General features: G+C 34.4%; 1 protein-coding gene across 4 annotated transcripts in view; it reads left to right on the top strand.

Moving 5' to 3' along the window:
* CNBD1 (cyclic nucleotide binding domain containing 1) overlaps positions 1–24,702 on the top strand; it is a 301,600-nt gene that overhangs the window by 245,006 nt on the left and 31,892 nt on the right. For all 4 annotated transcript variants that reach the window (XM_087420362.1, XM_087420360.1, XM_087420363.1 and 1 more), the window contains exon 8: positions 10,258–10,325. In XM_087420362.1, coding sequence (XP_087276488.1) covers positions 10,258–10,325 — 68 coding nt within the window. The remainder of the gene's footprint in view (positions 1–10,257; positions 10,326–24,702) is intronic.

The following is a 24,702-nucleotide window of genomic DNA, read 5'->3' as shown; positions in this document are numbered from 1 at the left end:
ATAGAAATGCTACTGATTTTTGTATGTTAATTTTGTATCCTGCCACTTGACTGAATTAATTGATTAGTTCTAACAGTTTTTTGGTGGAGTTTAGGATTTTTCTATATATAAAATCATATCATCTGCAAATAAAGACCATTTTGCTTATTCTTCTCTAATTCTGATGCCTTTTATTTCTTTTTCTTGCCTGATTGCTCTGCTAGGACTTCCAGTACTGTGTTGAATAGGAGTGGTAAGAGTAGGCAACCTTGTCTTGTTTTTGATCTTAAAGGAAAATCTTTCAACCTTTCATCACTGAATATGATGTTAGCTGTGGGCTTGTCATATATGGTCTTTATTCTGCTGAGATATGTTCCTCTGTGCCTAATTTGTTAAGTGTATTTATCATGAACAGATGTTGAATTTTATCAAATGCTTTTTCTGCATCTATTCAGATGATCATATGATTCTTTTCTTTCATTTTTTTAATACGATGTATCCCATTGATCACTTTGCATATGATGAAACATCCTTGAATTCTATTGATAAATCTCATTTGATCATGGTGAATGATCTTTTCATGTGTTGCTGAATTTTGTTTGCTAGTATTTCATTGAGATTTTTTGCTTCTATATTCATCAGGGTATTGGTCTGTAGTTTTCTTTTCCAGTAGTGTCCCTATCTCACTTAGGTATCAGGATAGTGCTGACCTCACGCAGTGAGTTTGGAAGTGTTTCCACCTTTTCAATTTTTTGGAAGAGTTTGAGAAGGATTGGTATTAATTCTTTTTCAAATGTTTGGCTAAATTCACCAGTGAAGCCATCTGGTCCTGGGCTTTTCTTCATTGGGAGATTTTGATTACTCCGTACCAGTAATTGGTCTATTCAGATTTTCTATTTCTTCCTAATTCAATCTTGATAGGTTGTATGTTTCTAAGAATTTTTTTTTCATTTCTTCTAGGTTGTTCAGTTTGTTGGCACTAACTGTTCTTGGTAGCCTTTTATGATCCTTTGTATTTCTTTGGTATCAGTCGTAATGTCTCTTTTTTCATTTATAATTTTGTTGACTTGGGTCCTCTCTGTTTTTTTCCTTGGTTAGTCTAGCTAAGGGTTTGTCAATTTTGTTTATCATTTTCAAAGAATCAACTTTTAGTTTGGTTAATCTCTTCTATTGTTTTCCTGTTCTCTGTTTCATTTATATCTTCTCTAATCCTCATTATTTCCTTCTTTCTGCTAACTTTGGTCTCAGTTTGTTATTCTTTTCTATTTCGTAAGGTAGAGTTAGTTATTTGAGATCTTGCTTGCTTCATAATGTAAGTGTTTATTTCTATGAACTTCCCTCTTAGAACTGCTTTTGCCACATCCCATAAGTTCTGGTAGGTTTCCATTTCCTTTTTTCTCAAGAAACTTTTTTATTTCTCTTTTAATTTCTTCTTTGATCCATTGGTTGTTGAGGAGAGTGTTGTTTAATTTCCATGAATTTGTGAGTTTCTCAGTTTTTCTATTGTTATTGATTTCTAGTTTAATGCCATTGTGGTTAGAGAAGATACTTGGTATGATTTCAGTCTTCCTGAATTTGCTAAGATTTGTTTTGTGGCCTAACATATGGTCTATCCTAGAAAATGTTCCGTGTGCTCTTGAGAAGAATATGTATTCTACTGTTGTTGAATAGAGTGTTCTGTATACGTCTGTTAAGCCCATTTGGTCAATAGTGTTGTTCAAATCTGCTGTTTCCTTGTCAATTTTCTATCTGGATGATCTATCCCTTATAGAGAGTGGGGTATTAAAGTCCCCAACTCTTATCATGTTGCTGTTTATTTCTCCTCTTAGCTCTGTTAGTTTTTGCTTTATGTGTTTAGGTACTCCAATGTTGGGTGCATAAATATTTACAACTATTATATTTTCTTGATGGTTTGACCCCTGTATCATTATATAATGATCTTCTTTGCCTCTTTTTACCATTTTTATGTAAAGTCTATTTTGTCTGATATAAGTATGGCCACCCCTGCTTTTTTTTGGTTCCCATTTGCTTGAAATGTCTTTCCATCCCTTCCCTCTCAGTCTATGTGTGTCTTTAAGACTAAAGTGAGTCTTTTGTAGGCAGCATATCATTGGATCTTGTTTTTTCATCCAACAACTGGCATTCATTGCTACACCACAAGGATCTGAGCCCAGGGAGGTGGTCTCCCATGTGGACACTGACTTCAACAGGCTGCACCTGCTTTGGAGTATGTGGCATTAGCTTTTCGTATAGTGGTGGTTCTCTCCAGGATCACTAAAGGAGCTCCAATAGCATATCAATTACTGACATACCTATTCAGAGTTTCTGATTCAGTAATTCTGGGTTGACATCCAAAAATATGTCATTCTAACAAGGATCCAGGTGGCACTTATGCTGCTGGTCTGAAGAGCACACTTTGAGAACTATTGCCTCATAGAGTCTCTTGTGGTCATAGGTTGTTTCTGCAGATTCTCTTAGAGTGTCCTGTTTTAGGCTCTAAAATTTTATACAGTGGTAAAATTTCAGGTATGTCTATCAAGGGAGCACTCTCAGAGAAAAAGTAGGCCTCCTGGTAGCCCCTGGAGCCTCACTGTGACTATAATATTATTTGTTCCTCTCTGTATTGAGCAAAGGAATATTGAAGGCTAGTTGTTACAATTCCTGAAGCTCATCCTAGAGTCTAAGTACATCATGATTAAGGTTTCTTCTTGTCTTTCTCCCTACTTCACTTCAAGGCAACCAGTAATGGACGTTCTAGATTCCTGTCCAAATATCAAGAAATGAGATTTCTGTTTCCTTTTATGAAGGTTTAGGTTATTCAGATAAACCTCCTGCTAAAAGAGCTATAAAAAGATAGATAAAATATGTTTTAAAAATGGGTAATTGGGCATAAAATATTCTAAGTTTCTTACATTGACTAGGAAGTGGATAAAAGTACCAAGTGTCATTCAGAATAATGTCAAGAATATTATATATATTTTCATCTCCATGGTACAAATTTCTAAAAATAGTAGGAAAATATATAAGTAGGAAATTAATAAAACTAATACACTAGAAAATGGAATAATACACAGAAATTTAGAATAAGACAAATGGAGAAAATTAAAAAAATATAAACTAACGGGCATAAGTAGAAAGCAAATAGTAAAATGAAAAACAAAGTACAACTATACACTGCTTGCAAGAGGCGGAAATGATACAGAAATATCGAAAGTTGAAAAAGTTAGAAAAATAGTTATCATGTGAACAGTAACAAAAAAAGTGCATCCACAAATATAAAGAAAAAAGTTTCAAGGGAAAAGCTTTACTAGAGATAGGTTGAAACACTTTCTAAGTGTTCTCAGAATGATATAACAGTTAAAAATTTCTATGTCATTAACAATATAGTTTCAAATCAAATAAAACAAAATTTGACAAAATCACTAAAGGAAATCCACAAATCCACAATTCTAGGATATAATATACCTCTTGCCATATGTGATAGAGTAAGAGGATAAAAATCAGCAAAAAAGCTAGAGTAAGGACCTCTAAAAATTCTCTTCTATAAAAATATTGAGAACAGAGGCAAAAATTGTAAAAATTAACTTTTTTCAGTTTACTGAAAATTAACCAAATACTTGAAGGAATCTGGGGAACATTTATTTAATTAATACAGTAAGTAACAAGTAAGTAATCTCATTAAGACCAGTGAGCTTTGTCACATTTTAACTTGCCTTACCACCATGCCACCTATGCAATAGTCTTGAAAAGCAACAACCCACAATCACGATGAAAACTGGAAGCCCGGCAGTCATTGGAGAGTCTAGAAGAGGATTGGAACCCCTGCAAAGCCTCATTCCTAGAGAAGTGTCCTTCTTTGACCTGTCCAGTGGTTCTCTGGAGGACTTAACTTAAAAAATTGTTTTTATGTGACATGACTCAATTCACCACTGCAAAGCCTTTCCCCAGGGGTGTTTGCTGAAAACAAGAAGAGGCAATTGTTTAAATTGGCAGCTGCTAAAGGTGGCAGATAACAGTTGGGGCAAACAATGGATTAATCAAGAAATAGAAAAGAGAACATTTCGCAATTCATTCTATGAGGCAAGTGTTACCCTGATACCAAAAATAGACAAAGATATCACAAGATAAGAAAACTACAGGCTAACATCTTCATGAATATAGATGCAAAAATCCTCAACAAAATACTAGCAAACTGAATCTTGCACTATATAAAAAGGATTATACACCATGACCAAGTAGAATTTATGCCAGGAATGCAGGTTTTCTTCAACATACAAATATCCATCAACGTAATAACCAAATACATTTGGTTGATACACTGTATTGATAAAAATAAAGAACAAAAACTACATGATTCCTGTGATGAAAAAACACTCAAAGTAGAAAAAGAAGTGAATTTTCTCAGTCTGACAAGGATTACCTCCTGAAAAATTAGACAAGAAAAAAAGAAGACATCCTTATGGGAATGGAATAACTAATAGTTTCTCTCTTTTCTGATGACATAATTGTATATATAGAAAATCCTTAGAAATTCCCCCACAATTTCAGAGTCAATAAATGAGTTCAGCAAGATACATGATCAATATCCAAAATCAATTGTATTTCTATCCACTAGCAAAGAACAATCTTAAAATGAAATAAAGAAAATAAGTCCACTTATAATAGCAACAAAAAGAACAAAATACTTAGGCATAAATTTAATAAAAAAAGAGCTTGGCTTGTACACTGAAAACTACAAGAAATCATTGGAATAAGTTAAAGAAGACTAAATGAATGAAAAGACATCTTGTGTTCATGGATTGGAAGTTCTAGCATTGTTAAAATGGCAATACTCCCTAAGTTGATCTATAGATTTGATGTGACCCCTATCAAAGTCTCAGCTGTTGTTTCTTTGCAGAGATTGACAAAAACTGATCCTAAAATTAATATGGAAATACAAGGAAACTAGAACAGTCAAAAGTATCTTGAAAAAGAGCAGAAACGTAGGAGAACTCACACTTTTAGATTTCGAAACTTATTACAAAGCTACAGTAGTCATAATTGTGTAATACTAGCATAGGATAGACCTACAGACCAATGGGATGTAATTAAGAATCCAGAAACAAACCCACTTATTTATAGTCAGTTGATTTTCAGCAAGAGTACCAAGGCAATTTTAACAAATGGTGCTAGGACAATTGGATGTTAACATACAAAAGAACGAATTTGAATCCCTACCTCATTCCAGATGCAAAAAACAGGTCAAAAATCATCAAATAGTGAAATATAACAGCTAAATCTATAAAATTCTTAAAAGAAAACATAGATGTAAATCTTCATGACCTGGCATTAGGCAATGGTTCCCAGACATGACATCTAATGCACAAGCAACCAAAGAAAGAATAGATAAATTGGACTTCATAAAAATTAAAAACTTTTGTGTGCTTCAAAGGACACTATCAAGAAAGTGAAAACACCACCAGAAAATGGGAGAAAATATTTGAAAATCATGTATTTGATTAGAGTCTAGTATCCAGAATACATACAGAACTATTGCAATTCAACCAAAATAACTAAAAATAACTCAATTAAAAAGTGGGCAAGTAATTTGTCTACACACTTCTCCAAATTAGGAGAAACGCTAATTGGAACAATGTAATACCACTTCACATCCACTAGGATGGCAAAATCAAAAATAAAGACAATAATAAGTGCTGACAAGAATGTAAACAGATTGTAACCCTTATACATAGCTGATGGAAATATAAAATGGTGCAGCCTCTTTGGAAAATAGTTTGGCAGTCCTCAAAAAGCAAACCATTGAGTTTTCATATGACCCAAATAATTCCACTTCTAGGTATATACACAAGAGAACTGAAAACATATATCCACTCCAAGACTTTTACATGAATGTTCATAGCAGCATTATTTATAATAGTGACAAAGTGGAAACAACCTAAATGTACATCAACTGATTAATTAATAAACAAAATATGGTATACCCACACAATGGACTATTATTCAGCCATAAAAAGTATTGAAGTATCAATTTATGCTACAACATGGATGAACCTTGACAACAGTATACTACATAAAAAAGTGAGACACAAAAAACTACATATTGTAGGATTCCATTTATGTTAAATATTCAGAGTAGACAAATCCATAGAGATAGAAAGTAGATTAGTGCTGTCAGGGTCTAGGGGCAGGTAAGAATGGGATTGAATGCAAATAGGTATAGCATTTGTTTTCAGGGATGAAATGTTCTGGAATTAGATGGTAGTGACGGTTGTACAATTTTGTGAATATACAAAAAACACCAAATTGCACACTTTTAAAATGGTAAAAGGGGTTAATTTTATGACATGAAAATTCTATCACAATAAAAAATGTATAACATTTGGACTAATTGTTAAGTTATGTATTTATAAAAATTGATCCTATGCCATACTATGACATATTTCATCAAATTTCAAAGGATATAATCATTCAGAATGTGTTCTACTATTAATCCAGAAATAAAACAGATAACTAGAAAATTTCATTATGTTTGTAAATTAAGAAAAATGCTTCTAAAAACCAATGGATTAAGAATGAATCACAGTAGAGATAGAAAAATATTTTGAAAATACTAATTACACATCAAAACTTGTTGATTGTAACTTAAGTCATAATGCTTAGGGGAAAATTTAGTAGCTACAAATGGAAAAACAGAAGGGATAAAATCAAAGAGCTCATCACCTACTTCATAGTATTAGAAAAAGAATAACAATTTAAACAAAATAATTCAAAGGAAAAATAAGAAAAACAGAATTCGAGGTATGGAAAAAAATCTGACAGTGGATATGATCAGCAAAATCACAAGAGGGCTCTGAAACAAAATAATGAAATTGGTACAGCTCTAGAGAGATTTATACAAAAAAGAGACAGAGAGAAAGCAAAAACATATGTTATCATATTGATATGAAAAAGATGAGAGCACGATAGGTACCGACATCGAAAAGCCATGAGACTATTATGAACTGCTGTATATCAATAAATTTGAATATTTAGATAAAATAGATGACTTTTGAGAAAACCAAAACCTTAGAAAATCTTCACAAAAAGAAATAGAAAATGTAAATAATTTTATGTCTATAAGAGAAACTGAATTCATAATTTAAAATCTTCCCACAAAGGCCCATTTGGTTTGGCAATTCATGAATTCCACTAAACATTTCAGGAAGACATATGTTAATCCTACATAAACCCTTCTAAAGAATTGGGGGAAGAGCGTCTTAACCTTCTTTAATTAGCCTTTATACTAAACCTGACAAGGCCATTACCAGGAAAAAATTACTGGCCAGTCGTATGCAAATTATAAACACATATGCAAAATGGTAACAATATGTTAGTATACTGAATCCAAAAATATATAGAAAGGACCATTTATCAATACCAGGCTTGGTTTATTCCATAAATACAAGGTTAGTTTAACATTCAAAATGTATCAATACATCTCACCATATTTTCAGAATAAATGAAAAACATCATATAATCATTTTTTCAGAAACCTTTAGTTTTTCAATTTTTTTGTTGAATGAAGTTAGATACAGTACCATTTCTATAACTATTATTGAGGTCTCCGAGCTTTGTGTAAGCACTATAATAAAATATGTCAACTCTTGAGGGCATTCTTCTTCAGGAAAACCTGCTAACAGCAGGACCTTTTGAATCACATCCCGTAGATCAATCTGACATTACTTTTCCAGCTGCCCCTCCTGAGATCTCTCTGAAGCTACAAAGAAAAGGAAACAATAATTCTTTTATGGCTGTCTGAATGGAATAATTACTGAAATGGAATCTCAGGGTACTTCTGCACCCACCTTTGCAAAAGTGTGCTTCTTTGCTTGTTAAAACGTCGTTAGAAAAGGAATGAAAAGTTTTATGTATGCGAGTCGACTACAATTCATAGATGATATCTTCCCACTTTGAATTCCTGTCTGTAGCAGTTACTTGAGGTGAAGAGAGGCAACCCCGTCTCGAATAAAATCTGCTTACTGAATGACCATTCACTCCCAGACTATATTTTTTTGCTAGTCAAACACAATTTAAATGTTATGGTAATATTATAGGCACACCACAAACTGCTTCCTAATTCCAATTTAGCTATGTATTCTTTCCTCTGATATAAATTGCCTGATATTCTAAATTATTAAATGCAACATCATGATTTGGGTAATCTGAGGTTGGTGTAAAAAGACATGAATATGAATGCTAACATCTATTAAAATAATGATGTTCCTATACTTTTACACCCATAAAATCAAGGAAAAATCCATACAATTCTGCATTGTGCCTTATGTTAATGAAAAAAAAATGGCAGAAACCATATCTATGACTTACAATGAGGTATTTATCCATTTTCTCCCTTTTTATTAAGATAAACCTCAGCTAAAATCTTGGCAATGCTATTTGTTCAATTGCTCATTTGTATAATTTTTGCAAGAATACCTATTTTGTAGAAATTATGTGAGGATTGCATGAGATAACACGAAACTTGACTGAGTGGTGCCTAGCATTTAATATGCCCAGTCAAAGTTGTGTTTCCTTGACTTCTTTCTTGTACCAGACAATTTCACTTCCATGTCCCACTCACAGACCCAGAAGAGAGAGCTCCTTAATCCGTCTCTTCTAATTGGACCAGAGATATATTCTTAATCTAATGTAAACAAATTTGTAGGTTTGGACAAACCAATTATCTTTTCTCAATCAATAAACTCTGTCATAAATACTGGGGCCAACTGGTCTTTTCCTGAATTATAAGATTATGTGAACTTGGTTGTGTGGCTCCCACATTAGGTGCCATACAAAAAGAGGCAGTGGAGGCAGTGAGTGGAAATGTAAGGGGAGGCAGATGTGGGTGAATGAGAGGAACTGTAGAGTTCCCCATGCACAAAGCTAGCACCATTTTTTCCTGATATTCCTGATCTCACATTTATTTCTCATTATGCCATGTCGTTAGAGTCTGCCGTACTGTTTTGTATGTCCTTTTTAGGCATACGTCTTTTTTGCCTTAGCTGGCTTGAATGTGCTGTGATCATTAAAATCAAATGAGTTTGAGTTATAAACTCCTCCACTGCTTTTTAAATTCTGTTATTTAGAGCAACTATTTTGTTAGCTTTCAACATATTAAGTTACATCATGATATTTGTCATTAATACTGATTTTTCAGTAGACTATAAGATTGGTTAATAGGTTTACTGATATCATACAGTGTGCTTTGAAACTGAGCCTTTACATTAAAAATATTAGTGGATTCATCATATATTCCAATATTGAAGAAAAACCAGAATACAAAGATTACATAAGCCTAAGGAGGAAAAATGATCAAAACAGCTTCTCCAAAAAATTGAATAAGTTGTGCCTGAAATACCCTGGTCCTAAATTTTATTACATATTAATATTTATGAATATACTATTTAGAATGCTTTTGGCAGGAGTAAAACGAAAAAGACCTAATTAAAAGGCTAAAGCTATTTATTATGTAAGAAGAGGCAAACTATTCAGCGATGTCAGCAAAGATTCTGGTTCCTTCTGTCCTTTCACTCAGCTGTCCTCAATGTGTTGGCTATAGTCCTTAGTCTGGTCTTTTCATGCAGCCAAAATGCTGTTGCAGGCTTTATAATCCAATACAGCCTTGTCCAAAACACAAAGGGCAGTTGCCCATCCTAGATTGTTTTTAAATCCTGGAATCTAGATTCCTCAAAAGCCCCCCAGCACTTATTCTTAAATCCCATTGGTAAAGTTTCTCGTGTGCTCTATTGTCTAAGCAGAGTTATGAAAACTTCCCTTTTATTCTCAAAGGTGCCCCCATTTGGATGATAAATTATGACTACTTTAGGTTTGGTCACATGCCTATGCCTGAGGAGCATGAGATACTGAAAAAAAGAAATATCTAGTATTTTTAGCCTTTGTCATGGAAAGTTATTCTGGCAAGGAATAAGGTAATGGCTTTGGGGTAGGCAACCCACAATGTCTGCCACTTGTTAAGTGCTAAACAATTTCCAATTTCTGGTTATGAATTAGACATTGTGCGAATTAGATTAAATAATTTATGCTGAAATTCTCTGTAATCATCTGGATGTTTGTGATTGTGAGTTTAGGAAGAAGTACAATGAGTCAATTTTATTATTAGGGAATCCAGTTTTGTCTTCTATATCAAAATAATGATAAAGATAAGACTAGCAACCTCAACTCTTTGCTTATTTTTTGTTACTTTTGATGATATCATAAATATTTTCTTTGGTCTTCCTCTAGAATTAGACCCAGTGACCAAGCAACTTATGCTCCAAACAGCTCAACCAACTTTTGGCCATCTAACAGATGTAAGTAAAATGTTTTAAGTTATAATAAATATCACTATTCATGGTAATTAATGCAAGTGTCTATTATGTTTTAAAGTTTAGTAGCTTTGCTACTAAAATGATTATAATATTATCCACTCTCTAGACAATAGTGGAATAAGATATTTATAAAAGTTCTCACAATGATCCATCCACCTACTTATATGTTTTAATGTTACTTATGGTAATATTTTTGGTAACATGGAGACTTATAACAGACTACAAAAACTTTCATAGCCTGTCTCAACAAAAGTATGGCATAAAATGAGCCTTACATACCAGGAGTTTTCTTCTAGGAGTTTTCCTCTAGGAGTTTTAAAGTTTCAGATCTTTATGTTTAAGTCTTTAATCCATTTTGAGTTGATTTTTGTATATGGTGTAAGATAAGGGTCCAATTTCATTCTTTTGCATGCTTGCAATGTGTGATAACATGGAGGAACCTTGAGGATCTTGTGCTAAATGAAATATGCCAGCCACAGAAAAACAAATACTGCATGATTCCACTTGTATGAGGTATTTAAACTAGACTCATGGAAGCAAAGAATAGAATTGTGGTTTCCAGGGGTTGGGGAGAAAGGGAAATGGAGAGTTGCTAATCACTGTGTATAAAATTTCAGTTATGCAAAATGAATGCATTCTAGAGATCTACTGTACAACATTGTGCCTATAGATAGCAATATGGCATTGTACTTAAAAATCTGTTAAGAAGGTAAATCTCATGTTGTGTTTTTGCTGCAATGAAATAACGAAATTGTTACACATTTTTAAGAGCAGTACAAACATTTAAACAGGTATTTCAAAAGCTGTGGGTCATTATATTTCTGGTTTTAGCGTGTCCTTTTTATATGGATAAAATATTACTTTTAGTTGCAATAAATACACCTTATTCCACTCTCTTTAAAACTCATATTTACAGTATGCTATAGAATGCATAGAGGACCATTATGAGTGAGACCATGTTAGAACATTTAGTTAGTTCGTGCTAGAATATTTAATAACTTATGCAAGAAATGTGAAGAAAACCTTGAATTAGTTTATGATATAATGAGGAATATGGAAAACGTTTAAATCAATAACATTTCAGAGAGGTCTGGAGAAGGCCAGATGGCCTGATGGTATTGCTCTACATGAAAGGAAGGCAGAACTAAAGTCCACATATCTGGATGTTTGTAAAAGGTGGAAGACTATGATGTGTGATATGAGAGAATAGTAGAGAAATCAAAGGGAAAAGGAAATGAATTGGCAATTTAACTAAACAGGGTATTTGAGGACCAGAAATCTCTAAAGGGAATTCTTAAAGACTAACTTGTTTATAGTTTGGTGCTTAGTGCTGGCCCTCCCCTCTGTTTCCCCACAAAATCCTTACTGAAATCCACATGACCCACTCTGATGCTTTCCATGTTTTCTTACAGTTGAATTTGAACACATGTTGAGTCCTCTTTTAAGACTACAGTGTGGTGAGAATCGAAGTCCTCCAAAGGGAACAACATCTGGGTTATATTTTGAGAACTCACCTGGGATTTGTCATTAAGGTGCAGCTCTCAGTGGTATTTTGGATTAAATCATCATGATGAAAGGGAGACAAGAGTGTTTCCTCACTATGGTTGCCAAATGAAACAGATTGTGATGGTTGCTGGCATACCGCTTCATAGAAGATGGATGTTATGAGATGAACATTTGCAAGGTGTATAGTTTAATACTAAAAGATTCAAATAAGGTGCTAAATACATCAACCATTCCATATATTTGAGTGAAAGAATTAAGAAATATCATTCTGAAGTTTTAGGCTAGTAATGGATATGTAATTGAGCCACAACAGTTAACCAATTTCTTAAGATATTAAAACTTTTCCAGGATTTACTAAGATGTCTATGGCAGAGGTCACCTGTAGAGGTAGAATGCCCTGGAGACAGTAATCTATTGGGTGATTTGGTCATCAAGCAAGTATGAGAATGATTTGTTGAGGTCAAAAGCTACGAGAAAGTAGAGTAATGTGTGAGGAGAGTAATGCCAGTGACATGAGAAAAATATTTTGATTTGTGTTTAGAATATGCCACTGAAATGCTCAGGAGTAGCAGGTATAAAATAGAGAAATGAAAGAGGTTGCAAAATCATTTGCAAGTCCAGTGCCAGGAATTACATAAGGTGGCTATGTCTCTATTTTGGTGGCAATATATTATAAAGTGGAAAGTAGCTGGGATTTAGACGACAAGATTCTGATCATAAGTCAAAAAGACAGGTAATAAAAGACTTCTACATATATTTTAAAACTCAAGAGACTTTGTCATAAGCCTTCTGATAAGATGATATGGAGAAAACATTGGAGCTACTAGGAGATAGTCACTTCAAGAGCAATTTATCAATTAGCCTTCCTGGAAAGACTTTGAATTCATTAAAAACCAAAGTTTTCGCCTAGTATCTGTCTCTTAGTAAAGCTGATTCAGGAGGAATAAGATTAGAGGTAATAATGTCTACCCTCAGTAAATAAAAATGAATAGCTGACTTGAAACTTCAGTTGTCAGTTAAAAGTGGCCCATCCACAGATTTCTAACATGCGGCTCAGCTACCTAAGGTCATACGTGCTGGAGAACAGGAAGAAATTGGCCTCCAGAACTTGCCCTGGGCAACGGAATTGCCCACTGATTTAATTCTGGTCTGGTGGTTGTCCTACGTAGAGCTGATGTGACCACCTGAGACGTGAAGGAGAAAATTTTGGAAATAAAAACAAAGGACTTTCAAAGACTCTAGGAGGTAGAAACACAGTCATTCATTATGGTTGTTTCAAGGGTAGAAACTATATTCTTGTCCTAGATAAATTAAGCTCATGAAATGAGAAGGGTTTGAAAGTAAGGCAGAGATACCAGTATTAGGACTGAAGTGGGAGGAGGGTCCACATAAAGTTGTTTCTGGAGGTTTTTTAGGTCTGTGGAAAAATGCTGATGAGCACGAATAAAGTACATAAAGGATACAGGTGTTTTATTCAGATATACATTCTTCTCTTTTAATTATGATTCTGCTGGGATTAGTTAATAAAATAATGTTAGTTTGTGCAAAGCACCAGAATAGATGCTCCTGAAGGAGGCAGAATTCGAAGAAGCTTTAGAACTGTTACAAAATAACATAGTGACAAATGCAGAATTAAAAATGAACGATCATTAACACAGTGGAGAATAAAGCCTGTTTTATTTTTCCTGTGCTACATGGTTTAACACATGTGGCCAGCTGTGCAGGTAGCCCCCACCAAACTGGAAGCTGGAGTGGGCACCTTTTTCCACGGAGCACACAAAAAAATTCACATCAAAATCATTAGTGAGCAATTGAGATTATGAGGGAAAACCAAACTTTCACTTTAAACCTGCCACTGAAGACAACTTACAAGTTTAATTAGAAATGTGTATTTTCTTCTAAGTCTCTCTTTGGCCACACTTCCAACCTAGGATTTTCTCCTTGCTCCATTTTGCTTTTTCTGCTGCCTTTTAAGTGCCTGTTTCTCTGATACCTCACCTTCCTCATTCTGTTCAGATCCCCAGGATCTGACACCAGATTATCAGATCTTTACGTCTTTGTGGGATTAGTAGATATCTGAAGGCTTTAAGAAAATGATTTTGCCCAGCTTTTCTAATTATGCTCAGCAAGAACAATAGTCTACCGCAAAGTAATCTACTCTACCAGAAGCAGAAGTTCTGCATATATTTCTGCCGAAAAAGATGAATCACAAAATTTTCCATGGTTAATTTTATTTTCATATTCCCTTTGATCTACCACTTTTCTATGGTTTTCCATCTCAGGGACATGCCTAATTCACAGCAAATTTTTTAGCAAGTGTTTGGCTATATTTTTCCCCAATGAATGGTTCAAGACTATCAGCCCACAATATCTGGAACATTCAAATAGAGTGTCTCTTGCACCCACATGTCTTCTGCCACAGGAATACTTTTACTTAAGACAATTTAGTTAACTGTCCTATCTTTTAAACATTTACATTCTAAGATTTTGCCATGTGCATGAAGTATAGATTCCTTTTCTCTCACTTTATCCTTTGTGGAAAGACTAGACCTCAAGGAAGGTACTTAGTGACCACGACTTGATAAATGAGGCTAATGGAGAACAATGGAAGTTTGGTAAGTATATGAGTAATTGCTGACAGAATGTACAAAAAAACATTGTAAATACGGAAAGACTAGAGAAACACTACCTCAGACTAAAGGTGACTCACATAAGTTGAAAAGGGAGCAAGAGGAACGAAGAGAATAAAGAAAAACATTTAAAACATTATGAGTCAAGTTCAAGAGTAGACCAAACTAATAAGAAGTTTTACCCTCAGTATAGAATGTTATATTCAGTCAAACATATTAGGAAGAATAAAACTAGGTATTTTGAAAGTGGAAAAGTACAGTCAGACACACTGTGCAGCTGGTGTTAGCCATTCTGTTATTACTCTTGAGCTAAATCAGGTTTGTGATATAGCAGAACAATTAGATTTAATTTTTGTTGTTGCTGAGGAAGATTCGCCCTGAGCTAACATCTGTACCCATCTTCCTCTGCTTTATATGTGGGTTGTCACCAAAGAGTGGCTGATGAGTGGTGTAAGTCCACGCTCAGGATCCGAACCTGCGAACCCGGGCCACTGAAGCAGAACACGCTGAACTTAACCACTACGCCTCGGGGCCGGCCCTAGATTTAATTTTTAAAGATCCAAAACTTCACAGTAGAACTTTAAGAAGTGTAGTAAATGAGAAAGCAGAAGGAAAATTAAGAAGTTCTTTTTATTCGGGACTTCCCTACTTCTTAGTTTCATCTGTCAGTGACTGTGTTACTTTCTGAAATTTTCTGAAAATCTCTGTAAAAATACACAAGTGTTGCACAAGAAAGGAACAGCTACTCTCTAGAAAAGTCAGTTTATAATGCTTGTCTGATGTCTCCCATTTTCACCTGACTGAAATTTCGTATTGTACATGTAATATTCTGCTGGGCGGTTGCAATCAAGGGCACAGCAGTGGCGGGGGGGACACATGTGGAGCCCCTAGTCTGTGTTCCTGGCGTCCCCCCTCACCTGAGTGGCTGATACTCAGGGACAGAAAAGGCAATGTGATAGCAAAACGGAGGAGGCCTACATGTGTAATGTGTCTTCACCCCACGATGTGTTTGCTATGTGTATCTTTTCCGGCTTCCTTTTGGCATATGACTGGCTGGCCAGTTCTGAAATGGAATGAACTTTAAAAGTGAAGAAAGGAATTATTTTAGTTTTTGTAATATTTTTCCCATTTAATCTATTTAAAACAGATATATGAGTCTCAACATAGAATACATAATAGGGTCACCTGTGGAACTTTTTAACCAGTTATATTTGCTCTCTCCATACTCTTTGCAATTTCTAATTCAGGAGATTTGAAATGGATGTTAGATACGTGTAATTTTTAAAACTTTTATAAATAAGTGCACTAAAATTCCCTCAAACTTGGAGACACTTACCTGGCATCAATCCCAAAACATGTATTTTTAAAACTTTGCTGTTTGGTCCTAAAATAAAAGCCAAAATACTTTTTTAAGACCCTTAGCCCAACCCAGGTTGTCTGTTCAAGTATATGTATTCCTCATCAGCACCATCACCTTTCAAAAGATGATGGCAATCCTGTTTTAGTTCCACTAACTCTTAAAACCATTGGTTTTGTACTGGACAAGAAAAAATAAAATAGTGATATTACCGAAAGTTGTCAGGAAAGATAATGTGGAAGTAATTGTCACTTCTTTTCATTCACTTAGGAATCAGTGATTGAGAATTTCCTAAGTAATATTCCAGCTAGCCCTTTGCTCAGATCTGGAACTTTTCTAACTGTTCTTTATAAACAAACAAACTTCAAAACCCTTCTACATGTTATGCCACAATATATAAAAATGGAACCAAAAATAATAAATTATTAAATTTTGTGTTGAAAATGGTCTCCTTTTATCTTTGTGCCCATCTGTACCCACGAGCACCCACCTGTGCACACAGACAGCTTCTAAAGCAAAGAGAAAATATGAAACCTCCTGCTCTAGACACTGCAGTGGATCGCTGGGTTAAGTCATGTCATCTGATCCTTCTCTCCATCCAAATTGGATTGCTTTGGCTTCGCTGAGTTGTGTTCTGTGTCAGCCTGATTTGAGGATGTTGTTACTAGAAAGGTCAGAGCATTTCTGACTGTACTGTACTGTAAGAATGTGGGTGTAATTTCTAATGTTCTTTTTATTAAGACACATGGGAAACGTTGTTCTGGTTATGGTGCCAGTAATAGGTCTTTTCCTGAATGAACACTTTGTTTTCATTTCAAGGATACTGTGACTCATGAGATGAATCATTGATCCTTCTTTGTGTTGACTACTAGAAAGTGTCGGGCTGAGTTTGCTTCCCATCCCAGCTGTACGGGAACATCTGGTCTGCCTTCAGTGTACTCATTGCACTCTGACATCACCTCCGTTCCTTATCCTCATTTTCCCTCTGTCCCAATTTTCTCACTCAGTCTTGATTTCTCTTACTTTGTAGTGTTGTATGCATTTTTATAGGAAAACCTTTTCAAGATACATCTTTTTCACAGGAAGAGAAGGTAAACTGAGTTCAGATTAATCATGATAGCCTAGCGCGAGCTACCCAGTTTAAATTATTTTACCATTAATCAAGATAAAGTTTTGATCTCTATCTTTGATACAGTTTTGCAGTGATATCCTTTTGATTAATAATATATTATTTTATTCATGGTTCAATTAAGAATATAAATCAATATGTAAAAATGACTAAGATTATTACCAGAGAATTTTAGGGAGAGTTTTTACTTTATTCACTTGCTTATGAATTAATGTATGATAAAGGAGAATGGACAGAGGGAATAATTATAATATTAATATAATTCAGAAAACATTTTTAATTAAATGGGTAAAATCTGATCTTTCCCTTTAGATACTTTCTAAATAGACTCAATAGGCTAGCATTTAATTTAATTAATCATTTGATAGGCTCAATTTATTCTATTACATTTCTAACCCTAAACGTTATGATTGCCAAAGTTTATGATACATGATTTTTAAATTTTAGTTTAAACTGAAATGTTCTCTAAAATCAATGGAGATAATAACTATAAACACAGAAGAATTTTTAAAAATTGTGTGACTACCTTATTTTATATTCCTACCAAATCAATTATGAAAAAAAAGTTTAAGTAAAAAGCAAATGTTACATTGCAATATGAAAATTTTTCTGCTTCTAATTAGAACAAATGTTATGGCCTCTTAAAATTACTCTTGATTTAATATGCTTTTCTTTTGATGCATAATTATTGTGAGAAATCCTTCTGTTTGTAATCACAGTTTTCCAGAAGAAAAAATAATATAAAGCAAATTTCTAGAACTTGGCAATGATTTCTGCTTTTGAAAACAGGTTTTCAAGTTTTCTAAAAACATTTCCCTTATTGGAACAACTATTTTTTCTTGCATAAATAACTTAAAAATGAAGAGCATTTGAGGTTCTCTATTATTTTAATAGGAGTTTTACTTTTGAAACAGGCAAGAGATTCATGCTATTGCATTTACAATGAAACTTTCGTTTTTGCCATTTGCCATGTGTATGGGGTGTGATACATTATTGCTCTGAAATATAAAAAGTACGGATAGTGAATGCAAATTGGTCAATTTATGCCTATTATTTGATGTATAATTAATGTTGTTAGGCTTTTCCTATTGTACCCTTAAGTAAATCATGTACAAATGATTCAATCTGTATTTAACAGAATGACAGAGAAGTTTACCAAAGCTGTACTACTTACATGTGTTGACAAACCCCAGGGAGCTAATGACCCCAAAATTTCCACCTTGATTGTCCTAACTTTGTCTAGTAGGAAATTACAGTCACCATATGATCTATTCATGTTTTCATTCCATGGCCATAAATTGACAACCTAATATATGGCACGTTCTATTGTTAACCACACTGACTTAATTTAAGGCTTATTGTGTCTGGTACATAATGATCTTCTGATGGCCATGCATTTATTTTCAGGACCAAAAGCTTCACTTCTAAGGAAAATTATGATATACTACTTAAGAATTGAATTTCTTATTACTGTGGCTACTGTGGCTTTTTTGTTCATACCTTGGAAGATTAATGTTCTTCGTATTTAGAAGGCTTAACAAAAATCCCAAGTCTTTCATTTATTCAGGTTTTGTTTCAAACTAGTGATAAATATTTAGCTATTTTTAGATCTGTATTAAGCTCACATGATTCAGGATTAAATTGCGTAATGACTCTAAGTACATGTATATGAGAGAGAGAAAGAGAGATAATAGGGAAAGAGAGAGTTTGAGAGATGAGGTGGTAGAGAGAGAATTTGCCAAGCTGACCTCAAGAGGGAGATAGAGCAACGATACAAATTAACTAAGTGGCAATTGTAGTAATCCTGGAAGTTTTTACACATAAATACTGAAGTACAATGTGATATGACCACTGTCTGCTTTACTTTATTATTTTTATTTTCTTATAGACATTCATATCGAAGTATAATGTGCATATAGTAAAAGTGTACAGTTCTTCAGTGTACAGGTGAATGAATTTGTCTAGAGTGGCAACATCCACGTAACCCTACAAGGTTCACAAGCTTCATGATAGAGAACATTGCCAGGACCCCAAAAACCTCCCTTATTTCCACTCAATACCATTAATCTCTCCCCAAAGCTAACACTTATTCCAACTTTGTCATTACAGGTTATTTTTACCTCCTCTTGAACTTTATAGAAATGGAATTGTATAGTATGTATTATTTTGTCATTAGCTTTTCCTCTCTTATTTTATGTCCATGACATTTATCAGTGCTGTTGTATGTAGCAGTTTTTGCTTCTTTTTCATTGGTGAATGGTAGATTAGTTGGGATATACGCTACTATTCCATGGTAGAAATATATACAATTGATTGTACCATTTATGGACATTTTGTTTTTTCTAAGTGTTTCATTATTAAGAATAATGCTATCTGTCCCAGTTCTAGGTAAAATGGAGTAAACTCGCTCGCCCCTGTCTCTCTCGCTGAGTGAAGCTATAGAACCTGGATAAAATGCATAGAGAAGCTGTTGAGCTTTCTAAAAGTAAATAGTGGCAGGTAGATTGGGGAATAAGACAAGAGTTCAAAGTGACGCCAAAATGGCATTGAGTTTCCCATTTATTTTCCCCTTGGTGATTCCCCTTGCTTGTCCCTGTACGTGAGTACAGCCTCGGAAGTACAAGGCAGAGTTCAAAGTGACGCCAAAATGGCATTGAGTTTCCCATTTATTTTCCCCTTGGTGATTCCCCTTGCTTGTCCCTGTACGTGAGTACAGCCTCGGAAGTACAAGGCAGAATGGGGTAACTAATGCCCCAGCTTTCTGGCCAGGGGGATGGAAAGGAGAACCACAGGGAATTGGAAAGCATTGGAGAAAAAAATGAAATGGAGTTCATGAAAGTGAATCTATAAATTCGTTTTAAAAAATCCTCAGCTGCACACGCATAGATCTGTTCCTTTGTTGTTGTTAGTGCCATCTAGTTGATCCTGTCTCCTAGCAACCCTGTGTACAGCAGAGCAGAACTCTGCCTCATCTTTTTGCACCATCCTCTCACCTTCTGGTGTTGTATCAGACAATGCTCCACTGCTGTTCATAGAGTTTTCACAGCCAGTTTTTTCAGAAGTGGGTGGCCAGGTCTTTTTTCCTAGTCTGTCTCTCTGGAAGCTACACTGAAACCTGTCCACCATGGGTGACCCTGCTGGTATTTGAAATACTGGTGTCATAGCTTTCAGCATCACGGCAACACACAGCCACCACAGTGTGACAACCGAGAGATGGGTGATGTGATTCCCTGACCAGGAAACAAACCGGCTGTGGCGATGAGAGCACTGAGTCCTAACCACTAGACCACCAAGGCTGGCTCAGATCTGTTCCTAATCAGCGTTAAAAAGGACTTTGAGAACTGAGCCAGCAGATAGACTGCCACCTAGGCTGGCCACGGGTGGCACAAACTGGGGACAGATCTGAAGAGCACTTAGTCAGAGTCTTTGAAAACTTAACTGATAGTGGAATCACAGCCCACAAAAGGTGTGCTGCAACTTGCAGCTTGAACCTAACCAGGTCTATTGCCTGCTTAAACAAAAATGGCATCATTCTCAATAGGATTTAAACAAGACGCATACACACACACACATAATATGAGATATATATATCTCTACCTTATTTTGGTGAACTTATTTAGCCTTTTTATTCTTTACATTATAAAATTTATTTTCTTGACTCATTACACTGGCTAGTACATCTAGTACAATATTTAATAGAAGTTATGATGGAACAGTTTCAATATTTCACCATGTGTACTACACGTTTATATGTATATAATTTTTTCAATCAAGGAGGTCCCCTACAATTCTGATTTGAGAAGGGTTTTTATCACAACTAGTATTGATTTTTACTAAATGTTTGTTCTGCATCTTTTGAGAGGATAATAAAATTTGTCTTCATTCTTTTAAAATAAGATACCAATGCTTTTTACATAATTAATGTCCTACTGTAATAAAACTCAGTTGGTATTATTTTGTTATAATACTACATTGACTACAGTAATTCTTTATTTAAAATTTTGGCATCTACTCACCCAAAAAAGGAACTATGTGAGATGATGGATGTGTTAATTGTGTTAATTAACTTGATTGTGGTAATCATATCACAATGTTTATGAATATCAAATCATCATGTTGTAAACTTTAAATATTTACAATTTTATTAGTCAATTATACCTCAATAAAGCTGGGAAAAATAAAGAAAATACAATATCATAAAAACCATGAAATATTTATGTATGCTGAAAGCTAAAAAAAAAGTGTTGAGAAAAACCAAATAAGACTTAAATAAATATTCATGGATGGAAAGACTAAAAACTGTTAACATGGCAATCATTCCCAATTTGATCTATAGTTAAACACAATTACAATACAAACCCCAGCATACTTTTTTCTAGAAATTGACAAGTTGATTATAAAATTTATATGGAAATGTTAAGTATATAAAATAGCCAAAACAATTTAGAAATATTTGGAAACATTAAAATAGATGAGCACAATTTAGAAGCAGATGAACCAGATTTCAAGACCTACTATAGAGCTACATTGACCAAGTGATATTGGCATAAGAATGTACATATGAACCAATGGACCAGAATGTCCAATATGGAGGCAAACCTATGCATATATGGTCAACAAAGTTGGCAAGGTCTTTTAATGAGGAAAGTCTTTTCAACATACTGTGATGGAAATATTGGATATAAGTATGGAAAAATATAAACCTTGTCCCTTACCTCACCTCATATACACAATTTAAGTAAAGAATGTCAAAACTAAAATCTCAGAAGAAAACATAGGAGAAAACCTGTGCAACTTGGAGTAGACAAAGAATTATTAGACAAGGGATAGAAATTTGAACCATTTAATGAGAAAAACTGATAAAATGAGCTAAAAATGTAAAATTTCTGCTCTTCTAAAATTAGATAATGTGGGTGGTTGTACACTCTGTGATTATATGAAAAACCACTGAATCATACACTATAAAAGTGTAAATTTTATGGCATGCAAATTATATCTGTATAAAACTGTTATATAAAAGGCATAATTAATAAAATGAAAAAGAAAACCACATACTAGGAGAACATACTTGCAAAATATATATCTGATCAAGGACTTTTATCTAGAATATAAAAATATCTCTTACAAAGAAAAAAAAAGGATGAAAAACTAATTAAAATATAGTCAAAGTTTTGAACACACACTTCACAAAACAAGATATACAAATAGCCAAAAAGCAGAAGACAAAATGCTTAACATAATTAGTCTTCAAGGTAATAAATAATAAAACTATAATGAAATATTACTGCACATGTAGTAAATTTAAAAGACTGACACTACTGAGAGTTGGTTAGGATGTGAAACTGCTAGAACTCTCATACATTGTTGGTGGGAATAAATTGTGAATGAATTATGATACAACCTCTTGAAAAACAGGTTGGCAAAATTATAGAGGTTCTGAATGATGTTATTTTCCTCCAGAGAAAATTAAATTTTTTTTTCCTAGTTAGCAGAAAGGTATGGGTAGATTGCCTTGATTCAATCAAGACTGGTCTATTTTCAGGTTGCCCTTCTCCTAGTGTCTAGACTTCCGGTGTCGCATTTCAAAGCTTGGGGTTCTAACAAAAGCGTCTTCTTCTTGGAGCTATCCCTGCAAATATAGTCTAAAATTGTTCCCAACATGAGGGGTAAGATTATTAAAGTTACAGTCCTTTTCTTCGAGGGACTCAGAATTACAGACAGACTTGAACATAACTAACATCAATATCTGCGATATAATAGCAAAATTGCTTAGTTTTATAGCATTTGGGGAGACATTACGGAACCACTTACATACTTGCATTTTCAGTCTTCTCTACTTTAGATTCTCAAATTTAAAAATATTTATTTTCTCAAACTCTATTGCATCTGGGGTGATCATGTGGCCCCGTTCTAGCCAACGAAATATTTAGAAGGGTAGAGGGCTTGATTTCTAAAGAAATAGACAATATCTCACTAGAAAAATGTTTTTGGCCTTTTCCATTGTCACCTCATTAACATAAACCCAGTTTTGGTGGAAAGATGCTTGTTGTGAATAACAGGACACCCATTTCACCTTTGTGGCTCTGAAAAGTTTTCGGGAACTGAGGATAAGAGACCAAATATTATAACAAAAGATGTCCCCATTGCTCTTGAAATTCCAAGAGTTTTGCGAGTTTTGAGCCAGGAAATGTGGATGAAGATCAAATACATACGAGAAATATATTTTGGTCATCTGAATGACTAAATATGTATATTTCTTATAAAGCACAGTATGACAGAAGGCATATAGTCTATGTTTCATAAAAGTTACTCATGTGGAGAATAGGTTGGGTGTATGAGTGTAGGAAGGGTTTGATGTTGGTTACCTATCCCAGGTATATTAGTTCAGTGACTTCCGGACAAATATGCTAAAATGATGTAATATGATGTAATTCCTCAGTGATGTAATTTAAATATAATCTTTAAACCTACAAATGCCATTGTCCTTTGATACTTTTGGAGGGATGTCTATAGCTACATACAATTACAAAGGGTAAAATCAAAAGAGTGCTCCTATTAAGAGTGCCAAAGCCTTTAGTCTGTTGAACTATTTTTTTTTCTCTTGACCTGACAAAGCTCCAGTTCATCAAAGTTCTGGGCACAAAACAACGGACATCTGTTCATGTGAGCTTTTTGTAACTGATATGTTAATTAAAAATGACTTTTAGCTTCTAGCATTTTGTTTATTTTTCATGATACATATGCCCTGCGACCTTTCACAATGGGTGTTGTCTTAAAAATCTCAATACAAATAAACAAAGCAAGCTATTCATTATTGCTTCCGGACTTAAAGTGGTATATGATGTAACTTTAAGTGTTTTCTTTCGCCTTTCTCTGGCCAGAATATTCTGGGATTTCCTCCAGGATAAAGAGCATCTCAGTGTCACATCTGGACTGTCTCAATGTAACCCAGCCAGTGTGCACAGAAGCGGTGCGAACGTTGCAGTTCTCATCAACTACAGCAGCCTGCTTATATTGTGCAGCCAAAAGCACAAACATATTACCCAACTCCCTACTTTCTAATGCAGGATTCTGGTACATTATTTTTCTTACTCACACTAACACCAGTCACAGAATAATCAGGACAAATTTACACAAGCTAGACACCCTTCAGCGTCTATGTGAAAGGCAGGAGAAAGAAGACCCCCAGCCCTTTCTTTGAAATCATGGTTTGTAAACATATATGACAAAGAGCTTGTGAGAAGAGACAGAGAAGCTGTAAATAATAACAGTACAACTGCAGAGAAACAATAAAAACCTGTGCTGAACGTGCCTGAATATGCGAGTAACCTGTTGGGAGTTTTTGCTGTTTTCTTTTCCTATCCAGCCCCCAGCAGAGGGGTTATCTGTTTCTGAAAATGCTGCGGGTTGGTGGAAGGAGGAACTGAGGAATTGTCTAAATAGTATATTAGACAATAAAGTATTGAAAAAAATGATAACATTTTATAAACAGACATAGATAGATACTGATGTCTAAGTAGATATATATAGATACAATAGTTTCCAATATGCTTACACTTCTACTTTCAAGATTAAACACAGTGCTGAATATTTCAACATGGGCAAATATGTTTTAGGGCCCATCTGGTAACATATATTTGTGGGTAATAATGTACACCAAACTGAAAAATCATGAAATATAACATTATCCGAAGAAACAAAATGATGTGTTTAACACATAATTCTGTTATAATTCTA

The sequence above is a fragment of the Ceratotherium simum genome, chromosome 31, assembly GCF_057802395.1.
Source record: "Ceratotherium simum simum isolate JZ-2026a chromosome 31, ASM5780239v1, whole genome shotgun sequence".
Lineage (NCBI taxonomy): Eukaryota > Metazoa > Chordata > Mammalia > Perissodactyla > Rhinocerotidae > Ceratotherium > Ceratotherium simum.
Note: the sequence above shows the minus strand (reverse complement) of the source record. Positions and strands in the feature narration are given on the sequence as shown.